Here is a 19,264-nt window from a genome sequence, read left to right as displayed (position 1 = left end):
TCACCGCTTAAAACAACCTGTCTTCCATGAAAGCCATGACAACACAAAGCATGGAATTGTTTTTATTTTAGACCAGACTTAAATCTTTGTGATCATGTTTAGATACTTCTCTGCATTCAGAGTATTTATTGTCCTTGACAGAGAAGTGGACGTTGGTTTTGATAAAGAATGTCTTGACTAAAATCTCCTTGCCAATCTTAATTTCAAACTGCAGAAGCATGAAGAGGAGGCAACTCATGAACTTTCTTTGTCTGAATGGAGAATTTGGCAGAATCGTCCTTTTCCTACATCTATGGTTGATCACTCAGATCGTTGTTACCATTTTATCAGTGTTATGGAAATGATAGAACAGATGAGACATGAACAGGTAAGGTGTTTACATTTGGCTGGCTGTAAACATGCACAAGTATTTAATGCACAATTAGAGTATTTAAAAAATAATGAGTGCTTTAGTTTTGTCTGTTCAGCTGAAACAAAAAGTGGGGAAGTGTTTGCATGGGGCTAAGTGGCTAAGTTAGGCATTGTGAAATTAATACTGTGTATTTCATTTTGTTTCAAAATGTGTCCCACTGGTATTCTGTAATTCTTAATCTTTTCCATGGAAGTTGTTTAAAAACAGTGTTTCCCTATGCAGGAAAAAAACCTACACCCATAAATCATTCTTTTTTTAATGGAACTGAGTATCAATTTTTTACAAAATGTCATTAAATACAAGAACTGTATCTGTCAAGGAGCAAAGTCACCAAGAGAGGTATTAGAACTGTTGCAGAGTGTAACAGGAATTGGAAATAATTTTGTATCGTGTATGTGCAGCAAATTCATCCCATAAAAATGACGCAGGAATGTTTTGCATGTTTTAAGGTGGTTGTGTTTTGTGGCTTTGTGGTTTGTTTTCTGTGAAAGCTTTAATTAAAACCTAATTGCTCGTAAGAATTAAAGAATAAAAACAGGGCAGTCAAACAAACATGGATAAAAACCATTTGGGAGATGAGAATTTTGTTTACTAAGAATTATGGATAGCAGATATGCCTTTATAATGAAAGGCACATACAAGAGAATGTGTGTAGAGGTAGATCTGTTGACAGTACCTGAATACTTCAGTTGTTCACCACACTATTTTTTCCTCTGGTTTAGGTCTTCTATGTTCCACAGATACTGCTTTTTAGTGTGTTGAAGTTTTCTAGGTCATCAGAATCTGTTGCTAAGCGGCCAGAGTTTCCTGAATAACTAGACTAATCAAGGAAGAGAATAGAGACATTGTAGTTGTACTCCTTGCTAGGAAAGTGTATTAATGGGAAGTTGTAAATAGACTTTCAGAGCTAAGATAAGCTTTTCCACTTCATCACAGAACAATGTCATTCTTGACTTCTTTGGGAGTCTGTGTTCCCAAGCTAGGGTCGAGAACATACTGCCAGAGAGAGAGGACTTTGGGGAGAGTTCAGGTATGGAGAGTTGAAGGAAGTAAAGAGGTAAAACAAAATGGTTAAAAATTTAGAATTGCTCTTCTAATTGAGGATTTCCTTCCCCACCATCAAATCAGGCACTTGAAGTATTTGTGACTTAAGTTCCTTTTGCCGAAGGGTATTAATACCAGAAGTCTGTTCAGGTTCCCAAGCTCCTTCAGAATTGTAGATGCTAAGCCAACATCTGGCACCCTTAAGATAATTTACAGAGCAAATTTGTTAGTCACCAAGCAAGTCTTCGGTCTTCTCCCCCAGACTCTGCCAAAGTAGGTGCTAAAAATTATAAGCAAAGCAGAGTGTCAAATACTTGTTTTCGCAAGTGAGCTTTTACAAAACTTTTACAGAGATAGGTCTGCCTACTGTCCCTCACAAAAATGAGACAGCCCAGGTCACCTACCCCTGCTCTGTACTGTGTGGTGAACAGAGAGGATGTCCCTTCAACAGGTGAGACCCAGAACTATGGCTGTTTACGTTGTGGTCATCACTTTACATTTTGCTTAGCTCTGATGATGACCATCCAGCGTTGGCAGGGTGTGTAGTGCTGCATTCTCTGTGTAGTGCTCTGCTCAGAAATCATGCTGCTCTGTGCCATAATAGCACATGGGCTCTCTCACCAAGTACTTCAGAGCAGTCCTGCGTACAGCACATCGCAGTGCTGCAAAAACTCTGAAACAGTCTTGGAAAATGCTGGAAGATCTGCATCAGAAAGGAAGGGATACAGCTATTAATTGATAACAAGTGATAAACAGTTGGCTTTCACTATTGCTAATTTAACAGCTAAATGTCAGCTTAATCATGTACATTGTAAGTAATGCTCTTGCAGTCAAAAGACTGAGACTGCCTGTTATCTCATTCAGCTGCCTCCCAGCTCAACATTTCAGGCATTACCAGGATTGATTTCCAGCCAGCTTTCTCTGATCTGTCTTAACTAGTCTTAGGTGGAGACACTGAACTTCTTCCTCATCAGTTAGAGGAGAAGTCATAATTGAATGTCACTGGCATGTTGAAAACACCTTCTAACGACTCCACTGAATATGAGAGGTTACAACACGACACATCACTCCACCCTGTTGAATTCTAGAGAAAAATAAAGCACTGGCAGTAACTCTGGCCACGTCTGACAAGGCAGAAGCTGTAATCGGCACTGACACCCAGTTTTTAAACTTCAGTGGTTGTTGGCCTCTTTCTTATATCTAAACCAAATTGTCAATGTTCAAGGAAATCAAAGCTTCACCATAATTGTTTCACAAGAAGCAAAGATGCAATGTGTCTTAATTTATTTTGTCAGCACTGACAGTCATTTCTCGCATGTGAGTTTTATTAATATTTTCTTAAATCATCCTTGACTTCTCTGAAAGACATTGCTAGTTTTCCCAAGACAGGATATGTTCCCACTGAAATTCACCAAAGAGAAGGGAAGTGAATGATGTATATTATCTTTACAGTGGAATTGCCTTGGAACAGTCACTGCACTGTGGCAGTCCTTACTCATCAGGTAGATTACACCAGCAAAAACTTGTTGCCTTGCTATTCGGAAGAGAACAATCTTCCATATTGCTAACATGAGAGCACATGTGAGTGTGGGGGAGGTGGTTTTGGTTTCCTGTTACTACCAGTCTTGTCCTCATTCAGTCTTCCTACAGCTTCAGTTCTGGGGAATCAGAAAACACATACGGAGAAAAATGTGTATAATTATACAGTAAATCAGACCAAAGAACCTTTTGGTGTAAAATATTTTTTTAAAAAATATCTCTGTTCTAAACCATTTCTGTCAGTGAATGCTGCTTTGAGGGCCATCACTATTAATGCACAGCAGTTCAGTTTGGACCTGTGGAGCTCTCTGGTCCAGTCCAGGGCCCATGTATATCAGGTGGCTGGGCCCTCAACAAGTCAAGCCTTCAGGATCTCCAGGGCTGGAATCCTACAGCTTCCCTGGGCCCCTGGTTCAGTGTTTGATCATCCTCACAGTGAAAAAATTTCTCCCAATATGTAATTGAAATTTCTCTTGTTTCATGTTGTGCCCATTAACTCTGGTCTTGGTGTACCTCCAGGAAGCCTGGCTCTGTCTTCCCTCTGCTCTTACGCTAGATAAAGATGGTAATAAGATCCTCTCTTCTTAAGACGGAATGGAGTTCCCTTGTCTTCCCTTGTACATCCTTGTGTTCCAGCCCTGTGACAGTTTTGGCCGCCTCTGCTAGACTTGATCCAGTCCAAGATATTTCTTATACTGGGGGCCCAAAACTAGACTAAGCGCTCCAGATGTGGTCTTGCAGGCGATGAACAGAGAATAATTGCTTCCCTTGTCCTGCTCGTGGCTGTCTTACTAATGAAGCCTGGGTGCAATCATCTTTGTTGCCACAAGGGCACACTGCTGTTTCATTTTTCTGTCATGAGGTTTCTGTCATCCTGTTGAGGACCCTCTGGACAGCTACCCTGCCCTCAAGCATGTCACCTGCTTCCCGTCACCTGATATCGTCTGCAAACTTACTGAAGGTGCACTCTGTGCTGTAGCCAAGGTCAGTAATAAAAATTTTAAACACCAAAAACCTCTGAGAAACACTCCTAGCAGCTAGCCACTGTCTGGACTTCATACCAGTCCTCAAAAACACTTCAGTCATGGTGGTCCAGCCAGTTTTCCACCCACCCTTATTGACCACTTCTGTGTCAGAAGCCTTGCTAAAGTCAAGGTAAACAACATCCACTGCACTTGTCTTGCCCACAAAGCTGGTTAACATCTTCATAAAAGGCAGTCTTGAATTCTTCATCCCTATGCATTCTGTATGCTTGTTGGGATATTCTCTTGAAAGCTTGAATGTTTTCTTACTAGTTTGATTAGAAGTTTGTACTTTAAAGTTAAAATTAGAACAAATATAACATCCATGTAGCACTCTAATTTCACACATTTAGATTTTCCTCATGATATAATATTCCCAACACTATTGCATATAAAATTGTTCGCATCGGGATCTTTCAAAAATCAAGCAAGCTTTTCTAAAAACTGGTTATGCACCGTTGCCCATAGCTAGACCTATGGGGACACACGGATGGTTTACTTCAACAGTAACTAGTACGCTGATTTTTTTCTGTATTGTAGAGTGCTTGTTAGAAAAAAATATTAATTAAAAAATGCAAAAGTAGAGCAAAATTAAAGAAACTTAGAGATCTATAGGCAATGTTTTGAATTTCTGCACACCTATTAAGGTATGCTTATATAGATGGGTATATCTTGGCTGTATTCCTGACTGATGCTGTGTAGGTATGAGCAGCTGTCCAAGCGAAATACCTCCGACTGAAAGAACTGCCTGGGTTTGCAAGCGCAGGGCTATGCAACACCAGCCCCATGTGTTTTTTGCCACTGTATTTTCACGAGCAGTTCAACATAAAATTGGGAAAAAACGTGCGGTTTAAAATCATGCTTTTCTGCCAGATTTGAATTTAACCCTCTTTAGTGTCCTGCTCCGTTTCACAGCAAGACCCCACTGATGCATTGTGCTTGCTCAAGGTCCAGGCAGTTCAGGGACAGGACTGCTGCTGCCTCCTGCATTAGCTTAGCATACTTGTGCTGTGGCTAGATTAATGTGTCTCCAGGCACATTACATGTACTTAATATACAGCACACAGATTGAGATGGTCTTCAAGCTTGGTGTTTTACAGACTACTTTGACCTAGGCATTCTTGGTGGAGATAGCTTCTATAGCAAGTTAAACCTTTCAGAAGCTTTGCTTTACTGTAGTGTTTAGATGTGTTTTGAAATTGTAGGAAGCGTTGTTACTAAACAGTAGGATAGCATAAAGGGATATTGCTCCAGCCTCTGGGAAATTTACCTTTAACAGAAATTAAGCCTGTAAAAATCTACCTAAAGTGTTGGTCTTATATGGAAAATAAGTGGATGGAAACAGTAATTGTTTTAGCAGTGGCTCAAAGGTTTTTGCATGTATGTACTGTACATCCAAGTTCCTACTATAAATATTCTATTGCCAAATATACCACTGCTAATCTGTCTGACGTTAATTTACAGTTCTTAATAGAAGAGGGATTTAAGATAAATAAGTCAAAGCTATTTCCTTAAATAACTGAGATTGATCTTCAAACCACAGTTCTATTGATTATTTTCTTACCAATGGTTAAAATACAAAACCAGGAAAATCATTATTTTACTATTAATAACCAAATGATCTGGAAGTTTCTGATGAAACTAATTATTTCCTGGGAAGAATCTCATTTGGAGATTAGTAATAACTTAATATGAGCCAGCTCAGGAGGTATTTGTGTGTTCTTTGTGGGTGTTTTCTTTTCTATTACAGGAGAAAGCTCAGGAGTTCACTGATGTGTAGCTTTCCTTTCCTTGTACTCATTCTATGATTCCAAGAAACCTCCGATGCAGTTGTGTTTTGCATAATAGATTTTAAAAAGTCAATTAAAAGGCTTAGATATTTTTAAATAGATGAAGTGAAAATGTTTGGAAAGGAATTTTTATATTGTATTTATATGCTGTTAACAACTTAGAGAAGAAGTTGGCACAATCAAAAGAAAATAAAAAAGTAAAAGAAATCCCAAATATGAACCCTGCGACAGGCACATCCACTGCAGAAAAGCCTTTAATGCCCGTGTAGCTTTATTACTACAGCAACGAGAACTGGGCAGATGGGATTGGATTTTCTACTAGCTACAAGCAGGGATTTTTTGTGTAACATGGTAACAAATCAAGTTGTCCTTATGCAAAATAATTCAATAGCTTTTAAGCATTTTTAAAAATTAAACTGTACTGTTTGGAAACAAGGTCAGGGCAAAGTAATCATTTTTATTGAAATGATATTTGTCCAAGTTTCTGAGGATAAGTAACAGGAAATATTGACGTGCAAGTGCATTTTTTTTTTTTCTGGGAGGTAGGCATTTCTTAATGACTTTTAAAAAGTTGCAATGTGTCAAATGTAGGAGGATGACCATGGTTATCCGTTTCCCACTTCAAAGTTGGCAGTGTGAAGTTAGATTAATTATTCTCCCTAGAAAGACAAAAGAAAACCCAAAGATTCTCATTAGGATTGTCTCTCTTTTTCACCCAAGTAATCTCTGATACCAAACACCTCGGGAGGAAAGGTTTAGAAGATGAACCTGGAACAACTGCCACTAAGGTTGCCTTGAAGGTTTCATGGGATGAAAATGTTCCCAAGATACCCTAAAATTCAAAAAAACCTGAAAAGGCTTTCCATGATTTTTAAATTTTTAGATCAGGCATGTTTGGGAGGAAAAATGCAGTGTTTCCAGCCAGCTGTGACTTTTTTTTCCCAGGAGACACTGAATGCAAAATTAAAAATGGTTTGAATAAGGACAATGAAATATTTTGGTTTAGACCCTCATTGCCAGTAGTATGTCTCTGGTTAAAATCCTGATCTGAGATGTGGCAAGACTTCTTCCCTAGCCAGCAACAAATAATTTAAGACAGCAAATGACGTTTAGTTATAGTGTTTATGACAGGTGGACTAATGCATCTGTGGAACTGCTGGCTTGAACTGTGGGATATTATTTATTGTCTGGGCACTGAATTTGGCTTAAACAGCAGAGTACACAAAATCAAAGCAAATACGCTGTCTTGGGATTCTCAAAAGAAAGCTGTGCAGAGGTGGCCCAATTTGTTCTTTACTCTGGAAAAACCCAACAGGAGCATGCTTCCTAGCGTGAAGGTGGAAGGATGTTTGTTTTGTTGTTAGATGGTAAGGCTGCCAGGGAGAACCTGCAAGACCAAGAATCTCAGCTCTCCAATTAAAATAGTTTCTTTGTGCCATATTGATTCTTCTGATCTTGTTGCCAATTGATTTGAGTCTGAATGCTGAGACCTGGTTTAGATTGTTCAGACTTTTAATTGCAGGTGCTTTCTGTTTTTAATGATTTAATGTTTTAAAACATGGTTTTATACTCACAGTGAGAATGGAGAAGAGTGATTAGGCAAAGGATTGTGGCATGTCAGCCATGTGCAAGGAACAAGGGGCTTGAGCAGATTGTGTGGCACCTGGATGGGCTTAGCTGTGTTAGTTTGAGATAGGCTATCTACTGTGTTTAGGGGTGAGACAGTGTTCCTGTATAGTGCTACATAGAAGCCTCGCATAGCCCTTGTGCCACAGGTTCAGGCATACCAGCCAGAAATATTCTTTCCACCCAATTTAAGTGACCTCAGCTTTCTGGAAAATGTGCCATATTATTACATCTTATGGCAACCAAATAAGATATCACGTATGTGATATAGAGTTGCCAACTGAAATCTACAGATAAGAGGAACTTCATGTGCATTCTGTGGTACAGTATAGATAACACCATTGTATACAGCTGCCTGCCTTTTGTGGGTTTTTATTGCTAATGTATGCACTCCTGATCTCCCTCCCCGCTGTCAGTAGAGTGGTAGAGAACATACCGATTCTGGCTACTTTTGACTTTTGTTGGTTTTGTTCCATTGTTTTTTTATTTGTTTAGGGGTGTGTCCATGTGTACAGTAATTTCACATGTAGGTTTCTGGATTTAAAGTAGTTGTATGCTGTTTTTCACAAACTGTCAAAATATTTACGTATGTGAATAATTGGTTAGCTGTTCCTTAGGCTCTTACAAAAGACTGATTTGGCAAAACTTTTCCAGGAAGTGTGCCAGGTGTAAACTGGCAATCCATTTGTATTGTCCTGGAACTCTTGCAGGAGCTACTATGCACCAAATGTCTTTGAAGATACTATTTATGTTTTGAGAGGGGATAATATTTTAAAATTGTTTCTAATATTATAATAAAGCACTGGTGACAAAGTTTAGTGCAATATAATCACATTTATTTAGAACACTGAACTGATACTATAGCTGAAAACCTGCTTTTAGATGCACCAGTCCTGCTACCTGCTTGGATATACCTGTTGCTGCTTGTATTTTTAGTATTGGCATGGAAATGCAGTAATCTTAGGAAATTATTATGGTCACTGGGATTCAGGCATGTTTTGCTATCCATATTTTCATGGAAGTTACATATCAGTATCCAGGTCATTCCTGTATATCTCCCTGTAGTGTGGTGGGTCTCCCCCCTCCCCATATATTTCTGAAGTACTTAGCATGGGGACATCCCAGGCTAAGGAGGTCAAATTGCAAATGTCAGCTTTCACCCATCTTTGATGTCAGATAACAGAACAATCTGCAGTTACCGGGTCAGACATCTCTAGTACTAACTAGCTATCACTTCCATCTAGGAAGTTTTATAAAATAAGTAGTTACTAAACCATAGATAAATTTATTTTCTTACTCTTCGTAAGTTCTTGAACATTCACTCTTGCCTCTGTAGCCTCTTTAATGATGCCTGTTCCCATAATTGCTGGGGTACATATGCCATATTTTGCTAATAAATCTTCCTTTTTAGGGATCTTTTGAGTGTTTTTATTGTGCAGCTGTGTTTGTTGTATAGCCAGATACTCTCTCAAATTAGAGTATCACAAAATAAGTACAAGCGGATAAATGAATAGTAGCCAATTGCTACTAAGCAGGAGCAGATGGTAGCTCTTCAAGAATTCCCAGCTGCTTAGATGAGCTTGGGTGTTGCAGGAGAAGGTGTCAGACATTGACTTGGGATTTGAAGAAGGGTGTTGGGTGGCTGCATGAGAGATAGTTTGTGATTCATTCAAGCAAGCTGCATGAAAGAAAAAAAGCAACAGAATTAGTAGATACATCAATAATGTGATACCAAGAAATATCACAGCTTTTGTAGAAGGAAATTGTGTCTTCTGTGTCACTTAGGCTTCTTTCATGAATCAACTAAATATATTTTTAAGGGTCATCTGATACAATATACTTGAACTTCCAAAAAAAGTTTTTGACAGGGTTCCTTCCCCTAGAGTCTCTTCTGGAAACTAAGCAATCATGGAATAGGAAGGATTGATTATTCTATTCATTAACCAGTTCCTGAAAGGTATAAATAATGGCCTGTACTCAAATGGCAGGGAGGTTAGCAGTGAAATCACATAAGCATAAACATTTTTTAGCCTATTTGTAAATGGTTTGGAAAAGTGATCATTTTTACAGCAGTAAGAAATTAGGTTTTGGTAATAAAAGTAGAGGATGGCCATAAAGAATTACAAAATTTCCTAAAGAATTAGCCTGCGAGCAAGATCTAAAAAGTTGGTGAATTAAATTCTGTACCAATAAGTTTAAGGTTGAATGAAAGAGAAAGCTGCCTTAGCTAGGAAAGAGTTGTTTTGGATACTTCTGTGTAAACATTAGTTTAATGATCACTGTTACTCAAAAAAGGGATTAGAATTTCAGAAATCAGTAGAAAAGTGATATAAAATAAAGCAGAAAAAAATTGTATGACAGTCAAAGTATGTCATATGCCTGTATCTTGTATATAGTGAAAGTTTATCCATTGCCCTTAAGGTCATTGGTGTAGACATAATTTTTAGCCAATGTAAGCTCACATTAAGTAGCCTAAGTAGGCAGATGGACATGTTTTGGGGAAGGAGCATTCTATAATTTCTTTATTTCTAAACTTTTCTCAATTCTTGGTTAGATACAACACACTGGATTAAAGCAGCCTTTGTCTGATAGCTGTGGGTGGGTGTTTGTCCTCTTGCATTCTTGTGCTTCAGTCTTGTTACTGGACACTAATAAATACTATATAGTACATACTTTTATCTTAAACCATTTCAGAGAGGAACATAGTATTTTACTGTCTACAGCCCAATTTGTCAAGCAGGTAAGCAGGATTCCTGAAGGGCAGAAGCTCTCTTTGTAGGAATGAGAGGAACCGAGGAGGACTGCAAGCTTTGATTTCTATATCCTCCAGAAGTCTTGTATTGCAATGGAAGTGCAGTTTACCTTCCTCAGCAAGTGTGTGTTAACATATCCAATATGTTAAAAGCAATAATTGTAGCCTTAGAGATATTTGTAAGCCTTAGAAAAGTATTTGTGGGCAGTGGGGGAGAATGGTCATGGCTTGAGAGCATTTGAGGAACAGCATTTTGTTGTCCAGAATACACTAAAGGATGTCTATTGCATGTTAAGGACCATGTGTGAGGGCAACACAAGGGTCTTCTCTTGAGTATTAAGGGACCGAATGATCCACCTACAAGGAAAAAATTGTAACCACTTGTCATTTGAATGGTTTGGAATATGCTTCTTTGGTATCTGCTCTACCTACTCATGCAAAATATGTGTGAAAACCACCAGCCTTACTGCTGTAATTTTTGTTAATATTCATGCTAAAACATAAGTTAACCAGAAAATATACCCATGTGACTAACTATATTGGCAGTCTGGACTCCATGGGATTTAACACCTGGTATGAAAGCTGAAAGTCCAAAAGCCTTTCTTCCCTAGATGTAACAAAAAAACCACGTTCTGAAAATAGGTTCTGTGTTGTGCCAGAAAAGACTTAAATGTCAGTTGTTCATGCTGCTTTTACTTCTGTTTCAATCAAGCTTTTGATTAAAGAAGTTATAATTGTTAAAATCTAGACCTTATCTGTTTACAGACTTATATTTTCATTTTTAAATAGCAAAATCAGCAAGGTTTTGGCAGGCATCTGAATCTCGTTAGCAAGTGTACATCCAAAGTAGCTTACAAGGAGAGAGAGGTTAATTTTAATTTTGATAGTAGCTGCCTTAATTTTAAATGTTAGAAAATAGAGAGTGTGTGTGTGTATATATACACATATTTATATATTAGAAATGAAAATTTTAATATCTTAAGTTTACTCTTCCTTTTTATTTTCTATATTAAAAACCCTATTGCTTCTTAAACTGAATCAGTAATTCTAAGCAAGGTCATCGATTTAGTACAATAATGTAAGAGAGATCCCTGTTTTTCTACTCCTGCATGACCTATTTGCTGAGTAGCTGGTACACACTGGAGCTTACTAGGTTATAGAAGGGCTTATCAGGTAATTTAAGATTCTACCAGTACACTTTCAGGCTAAAATGTGATAATTATAATTCTGTCCTTTCACTCCATCAGTATTAACTAGACTCACTAGGAGAAACTATTTGTTTGGGAGAAAGTACTTTGAATTACTAAGTTGAACTAGAACAGTTATATAACTCCATGTAAGCCTGAAATTAGGTTACTAAAGTTTGTCCTAGATGCTAAATTTGTCCTGGCACACAGCAGTTTTGCTAGACTTTCCCCCCATGCCTGCCGCCAAGTTAAAACGTAATTATAGGTATATGCAGTGGCCTAATGAAGTCCTTCAGTATAACAACTCCTCGCTCTTCCTGTTTTCTGTGTTGTACTCAGTTACTTATCCATCCAAGAAATTTCCCTGGTTTGCTCTCTCTGTTTAAGTTTCTTTAAAGATTTTGGCAGGGACTTTTTGAAAGCCTTTCAGAAAGCTGGGAAGATGGTATGCATGAGAGCATGTCAATGTTTTTGCTTGTTGGTCTCTTCAAAGAAATCTAATGGGTTTGTAAGGTCTGAGTTTTTGTTTTCAAAAGCAATATTGACACTTCTGAAGAAGACTTATCCAGTAATTATATTATCTGTTATAGCTTCTACTAATTTAATCAGTATGGAGATAAGGTTAGCAACCTATTAGGTTCTTCCCTGACCATTAAAAAATGGCATCACATTTGCCGCCACGTAGTTCCTGAGGCATGTAAGCAAGAGATTACATACCACCATTACCAATTCAGGAACTTCATTCTTGAGTTTCTCTAGGTCCTTTGGATGACATGATATGGTTCTGTTACCTCTTACCATCCTAAACATGCAACTTCATGTTTGGCCATATGAAAACATGAATGATTTGCTCTTATCTGTTCTAACTCTGGTCCAGTTATGATTTGAATTATCCTTTTACCTACTCACAACCCTCATCTTTTCTTGCAGGTTTGATTACGTTTGGTTTGCTTTACTTTACTTTGGGTTAATTAAAAAATGCGGAAGAATATAGGGCCAAGAATGATCTGCTCCGCACCTCTTGGAAGCATATTGGGTGGGCACCTACTTCTGTGTCAATAAGGTTTAGTGGTTTGGCAGCTAATCAATCTTTAATCCATATATGTTCCTATAATGCTTGGATACTTTAACTGAGATGTTACACAACATTCGGTTGCTACTTACATAAATCTAAACATATTATCAACACTTGTCAACCAAATGTGTGATCTCCTCCAATAACGTTTGTGAAGTTAATTGGACCATGTCATGTTTGTTGTTTGTTACTCCTCTTTGATATCATACAGAGACTTCCATATCTTGAGTCTGTGTTTTGACTGAGCTTGAGGGAAACTAATTATTTAGAACCTATACATATCAAAATCATACTTTAATCCTTTCACAGTAATTTTCTTCACTATTTTGGTATTAAGACTTCTTATAAGTCAGCCTCTATAGCCTGCAGATCTCCTTGGAGATCTCTTTTTAAAAAATCCTAACTTTTCGTTTCTTTTAATATATTTGTAAATGGATAGCCTAAGCATAGGCAATAACTGTGTAGCAGCTGAGTAACATCTTATGTAGTGACAAATGGAGTAGGTGTTTCACAGGCCTTTAGAGACAAATCTCTAGCAATTGAACTTCCTCCCCTTGCTACCACTCTACTGTTCTGACCATATAGAAATTGAATATGTTGTTGCTGAGACACAGGTGTTATTGCTATAAACAGGATTTGTAACCAGCTGTGCCCCTGACCCCAAAACAGCCTGTACACAGATTCTTCCTTATTTATTCTGCATATGATACTTTCTGCAGCATGTGTATGAAGTTAGTGATAAAATCTAAATTTTGATTTATTATTGTTATTGTTACTACTACTACTACTGAGAGTGGAAAAAATACTGTTAATTCTGGATAGTGTACTTTTATCTACTGCAACCAGAAAGGATCCAGAACTGTGTTAGGATGTGATCTGTCTTCAAATGCATGGAAGACAGCTCTTTGAATCCTGTTTTCAGGAATATGTCTAGACAAGCCACGCAGCAGTAATTTTAGGTATGCTTATTTCTGCCTTGTGTAATGAGGTAGAATGACTTTGCAGAGTATTTTTCAAACCTTGTTTTCCATGATTGACTCCTCTAGCTCCCATAAGGAGTCTAGCAGTAAAAGGTTGTTTAACAGCAGCTCTAGGTGTACTGTTTGTAGAAACCCAAACTGTTTAATTTCTTCACACTCTTTTGGAAGAGATGCCCTGGTGGTCCCAGGGGTCCCAGTTTTATCAAGATGTTGGTGTCACAGTGCTATTGGTTAGAACAGCTCTGGGAACTTTTGTAGCAACTCAGTTACACAGAGACCAAGTGAAGAAATGAGAAGTCATGTTCTCTGTGAGTGAAGACCAGGGGCTGTGCCCATGGGAGCAGAATCTGCACATTGCTTGGGTACATGTAATAGGGAGGGATTTGTCTAGCTTGTGAAGAGCTAGAGAAGGATGGGAGGTTACTATACACTGCTGGGAGATAGAGGTGCCAGTAGAGTTTGAATAGTGAATATCAGCATGACTCGCACAAGCTGAAGTATAACTGCTGTAATAATATTCTTGTGGGACACTGAGGAGGGTTCAAGAGGTTATGATTATGAGCACCTTATTTTTTTCCTACTTATATATGCTAGGACTTTTGGAGAATGTTACTTGTATAGGAAGCAGGTAACCTCTTATTGTAAAAATCAGTTTTATCACCCACTATTCTATAAAGGTGCCTTGTTTAATTTTGGGGACTAATGAGTCTAGGGATTCATCTGCCTGAACTGCCAAAAGATAATTGTGCCTTCTGTTTAGATCTTACATCCTCATTTTTATTGTTTACTAGTGAAACAGGTTTGAACTTTGAAGGAGTATTTCAAACCATTGCTTTTAGAGCCTCATTTGACCCTAACTGTTCCTTTTGGAGATTGCATGCCTGAATTTTGAATTCTTAATTTAAAAGAGAGAGTGAGAAGGACAATAAATAAATAGCTTTTCCATCCAGGTAGTCCTTGTATGGATACCTAACTGGGAGTGATGTCAAAGTCTATTGTGCTTTTTTCAAGTGTATTTTCAAGAGTTGGTTGCCTAGGTCAGTGCCTTTTTAAACAGAAGTTTAATAAGCGTCCATGGGGGGGGGGGGGGGGGGGGAAGTTCAGAGTATGTAAGTGAGAAGTTCTTAATGTGCCATCAATGGCAATAGCCAAATTACAAACGATAGTACAAAGAGAACAGAGAACTTTAGGCTCCCTTGTGCTTGAATAAGAGTTTCTTCTGCTCACAGTATCTTTCTCAATTTGCTAGTCTTCCCAGAACTACAGCCTGTAAGCATTAGCCTGTCTGAGGATAGAATACCTTGCACATTTTATTGCAAAGTGAAGTTGCTTCCTGTTAATGTTCTGAGAACTGCATCCTAACTGCTGACATAGATGCTTAGTGCAGAATATTTGTGGGTTGATGCTCTGTTAAATGCCATCTTTATTTATGCATGGTATCTTTTAGTCTTTCTAAAACATTCAGGTTTGAATACCCAAGCATGGATTTGCAGTTGCTGGCAGCAAAGTGGTTTTTTTGAGAGTTGTGACCTTAAATGCAAAGCACTTTCCTTTTTTTTTTTTCTTTTTTTTCTCTTTGTTTTTTCTCTTTGTTTTCTCCTTTATAATAACCTTTAGGAGTATGAAAACCTTTGTCACTTGTTTTAAATATCCTTATGACAAGTCCTTGTAAGCCCATCTGTATTTATAGTAAATATTACATTGTGTTTGTCACCAGGGAGATTGCAGCTATGAACTGGAGATTCATCCTCACTTATGTATTGAAGACGTTCATGTTCAAAGGAATAAAAGTCATCATTCCATGATCAACTCCACATTTGATCAGAAAGCATGCTCATCTAGAAAAGACATGGCACACAGATCAAAAGTAAAACCATTTTTACCTGATACAAATGATAATGGGAGTGAATTCTTTACCACGTTTAAAGTAACAAAAACAAAGACTCCCAAAAGAACTTCCGGATTAAATTTGGAAGTGCCTGTGTTGCCTACGGATACTAATACTTCAGCTTCTTACTCACAAAGAAGGCTTGCTCTGGTTGAAACTACTGACCAGGGCAGTCAAAAGGATGAGGAACTAGAGGTGACATTTGGCTTAAATGAATTTATTGACCTGTGTGACAAGAGTGAAAGTACTATAATTCATGAAAGTGCAGCAATAAAGGAATACAAAACTGTAGATAAAGCTTGTAGGTCACTGGGGACGAATGATGCAGATTCAGGTTATAGTAACTTCACAGTTGAGAAATCAGCTGTGTCCTCTGACTTATTTCATCTTCCTGAATCATATGTGGATTCGTTTGCACTTGTGAGACCATCTGAGGAGCCTTCTTGGTTAAATCAAGTATTTTCCCATGTGAAAAGGCTTTTATCACAATCTCCTCCCTCTTTGAATAAACTTTATGATTTTGAAAACATGATGAGAAATGGAGAAACAGTATGTCCTTTTCAAAACGTTATTTCTGATAGTTATTCTGAAAGACTTCAGGACAAAGTCTTTCCTGCATCTTCAGAAGTTAATTGTTCACTGCTGCTCTTTGAAAATCCTGAACTGAAAGTCACCAGTGAATTGTGTGCTTCTGTAAGTACCTGTTTTTCAAAAACCGTATCATCTTCTGAAACTGCTGTTGTTAATGCCAAAGAGGAACTTCACTGGAATGACAGTTTTGATAGTCTGTTTGCCAATAAAGAATTCACTGAAATTCAAGAATTCACTGAAATTCAAAAGAAAACCCCAACAATAAATCACACTCTGACAAATAACCCTTCAATTAAGTATTTTGTTCAAAAAGATAAAGAAGATCTTGAAATTAACAAGAAAAATTTGATTAATGATGAAGAGAAGAGAATACACTTATTTGAAGATGAACGCATTTATGACACAAATAATGGAATTCTTTCTCTGAGCAATAAGCATTTAGTCAGGTCAGATTCAGGTGAGAGTGTTACTAGGCCAGTTGCAGAGCGAGGCTCCAAGTGCTTTCCTTCAGAGACGTGCTGTGTGAACACTGACAAAACCTGCAAGGAGCAGCCTATAAGCAGTAAAACTACAACCGTGGAAATGTCAGGTGATATTACTGTGACCGAGCAGTTCCTGGATAACGATGATCTTTATGACTGTTCTCTAGAACTGTTCTCTGTTAACTTTGATCTGGGATTTTCCATTGAAGAGTGTGAGAATGAAATCTTTGAAGAAAAGATAAATATTAATAATACCAGAAAATTAAACAGTGCCTCAGGGAGTCATGCAGATGTTAAATCCAATGAAGATAAAAACAAATTACTGCATGATAGCTCCAGACTTGAAACATCACCAAAACGGGATTGCAAAAGTTTTGAGAGAAGAGATATTTCCACACTATTGCCATTCCAGAGCAGGAGCATGAATGATGGAGAAGGGACTGAGGATGCTACCAGTGCAGTGCCTTTCTTGAAGTCAGGAGACAGAAGAACGGGAAATGGATCACCTGAAGCTTTGGCCTCTGCACTCACTACCCCAACAAGTAGAAAGGTTATGAACATTGAAGCTATCAAAAGAATTCCTATGAATGTCTTCTCTAGTGCCAGGGAGGAAATTCCAGAGGTGCCTCTTACAGATAAAGTAAACAAAAGCCCACGTAGGCAGAACTTCGGGAGTTCAGCCGTGGATGCACTTGATTCCCCTTTAGGAAGAACTGAAAACCTGGAAGACACCAACCTTCGTAGTTCACATATGTCTCCTGCTGAAGGTAGGGATTTCAGTGGTACAGTTAGTTAATACCTTCATGTTAAAATAAATAGAATCAAGTATCTTTTGGATCCTCAATTTAGTTTTATGACTTAGGTGGGAAGGATGAAAGGAAAAGGGAATAATGGTTGTAATACTGGAAGTTGGGACCATGGGAGACTTTCCAGAAACTTAACCCTGCATATGAGCTTAGCTATTTGGGGCTGAAACACATGCATGTGTATTGGAGGAAGTACTCGGAATTAAACCTCTCGTACCAATTCACAAGTGCTAACAGTGCAACCATGTGACACAGTTGTGTGAGCTAAAGCTGCCTTTAAAGCCCTTTTTTAATTTTCTCAGTATCTGATTTGTAATCATCTGGATCTGTTGCACTTCAATCCCTGAATTCATGCCTTCATATTTTCCTTTCATTGTTCCTGAGGAATAGAAACTCTACTGATGGATTTCTTTCGGTTTAGTTGCATGACAGCTGACTTGTGTTTAAAATTTTCTGATTATAACTTCAGCACAAACCAGGATTGTCTTAAAAATATTGACTGTTTGTAGGCTTTATTCTATTTTTATTTCCTCCCTTCTTTCTCTCCTTCTATCTTCTTCTCACTTAAGACCAATATGTCATAAAAAAATATTTTGTATTCAGATATTACCAATATATAAATGACTGTCATTCTTCACTCGTTAGTCACTTACAGGTCATATTCGCACCCTTTGTTGTATTTATCTCGGAATAACCTTGAATTACTTTTAAAATAATTCAGGCTTGATAGTTCTTAGTTTGATTCATAGGGCTCATTGAGTTTTTCTGAATGGATTAGTTACTGCCCTTAAAAATTGAAACAAAGCATAAGCAGTCCTTTTGGTGGTTAAAGCATCTTTTTTTCCTTCTCTTTGATTTTGTCTGATAGTCATATTTTCTGAAGATGATTGATTCTCGAATGCCACCTCTCTTACTGAATCATCACACCTTCAAACTGATATGTTAGTTTGCTGAATTAAAAAATTGTAATCTATTTAATAAAGAATAATAAAAACCCCCTCCAAAATCCCTAAAAACAAAACCACAGAAAGAAACAAATTGCTGTTTTAGAATTGCAGGGTTCATACTAAACCTGGATCAGGTTCTAAGGGTTTTGTCCGGTCAGGTCTTGAAAACCTCCCTAGAGAGTGTGTGTTGTTGAAATGATAGTTATTGGTATTTAAATATGTTATTGTAGAAGTGGAATGTTTAGGAATTTTGTGCTTTTCCTTAAAGAAATTCAAACCTTTGAGTGATTTAGTCGGAACCAACTCTCCATCCCACCCTGTCCTGCCATACTCCCAAAGAAACAGAGGAAAAAATAAGCCAGAATGCCTTAGCTGCAGTTAATGTTGAGCCTCCTTTGGGATAGGAAGGGTGTTACACTAGGCAGCCTATCTATTGCACCGAGTCCAATATCTCTGTCGGAATTGGAGCTTTGTCATGCAGAATGTGAAGGAAGATCCTGTATTTCATAAAGGCAGTCCTTTGTAAAAACAAAAAGGCTGCAGTTGTTTGAGAAGGAATTGGAAAGAGGACTTTTCACTGAGTTCCGGTTTTGCGTCAATGCACCCAAAGGGATATGTGTTAGAAAACACTTCCAGAAGTGTAACTCTTACTCCACTTCTAAGAGCTTCTTCTCTTGGTTTCATTTTTCACCTCCCTTTTTCTGTATCTGTACTGCCTGGGGTAATCACTTCCACTCAGAGACTCTCCAGGGAAGTAGGATTTATTGTACATCTCAGCTGGAGATTATTTATTTTGATTAACAAGGCTAAAGAGAACAATATTTGCCACACAGATCAATAAGTAATCTCCTTTGTAGGTACTTTTATAAGAGAGACAGATTTTGATTGCTTACTTATAGCAATATTGTATTGTGAACAGTGCATTTTCTTGTGAATGTTGTTTACTATTTTTTCTGTAGGAGCCAGCAGTGAAAGTGAAGAAGAGATCGTTTTCCAGAGACAAAATAGGAAAAAAAAGAATGTTTTGAAGTCTCCTGATGTGAGTCTTTGAAAAAGAGAAGGGGGGGGGGGGGGGGGGGGAAGAGAAGCAAAATGACAAGTCAAACACCAAAACAAAAATCCT

The 19,264-nt window shown here is 37.9% G+C and overlaps 1 protein-coding gene across 1 annotated transcript in view; it reads left to right on the top strand.

The window, feature by feature from the left end:
- FANCM (FA complementation group M) overlaps positions 1–19,264 on the top strand; it is a 78,536-nt gene that overhangs the window by 47,974 nt on the left and 11,298 nt on the right. Inside the window, exons 13-15 of the mRNA XM_049828455.1 lie at positions 215–367; positions 15,145–17,155; positions 19,101–19,180. Of these exons, the coding sequence (XP_049684412.1) occupies positions 215–367; positions 15,145–17,155; positions 19,101–19,180 (2,244 nt within the window). The remainder of the gene's footprint in view (positions 1–214; positions 368–15,144; positions 17,156–19,100; positions 19,181–19,264) is intronic.

The sequence above is a fragment of the Accipiter gentilis genome, chromosome 25, assembly GCF_929443795.1.
Source record: "Accipiter gentilis chromosome 25, bAccGen1.1, whole genome shotgun sequence".
NCBI lineage: Eukaryota > Metazoa > Chordata > Aves > Accipitriformes > Accipitridae > Astur > Astur gentilis.
The sequence above is the reverse complement of the archived record's forward strand: the minus strand, read 5'-3'. Positions and strand labels throughout refer to the sequence as shown.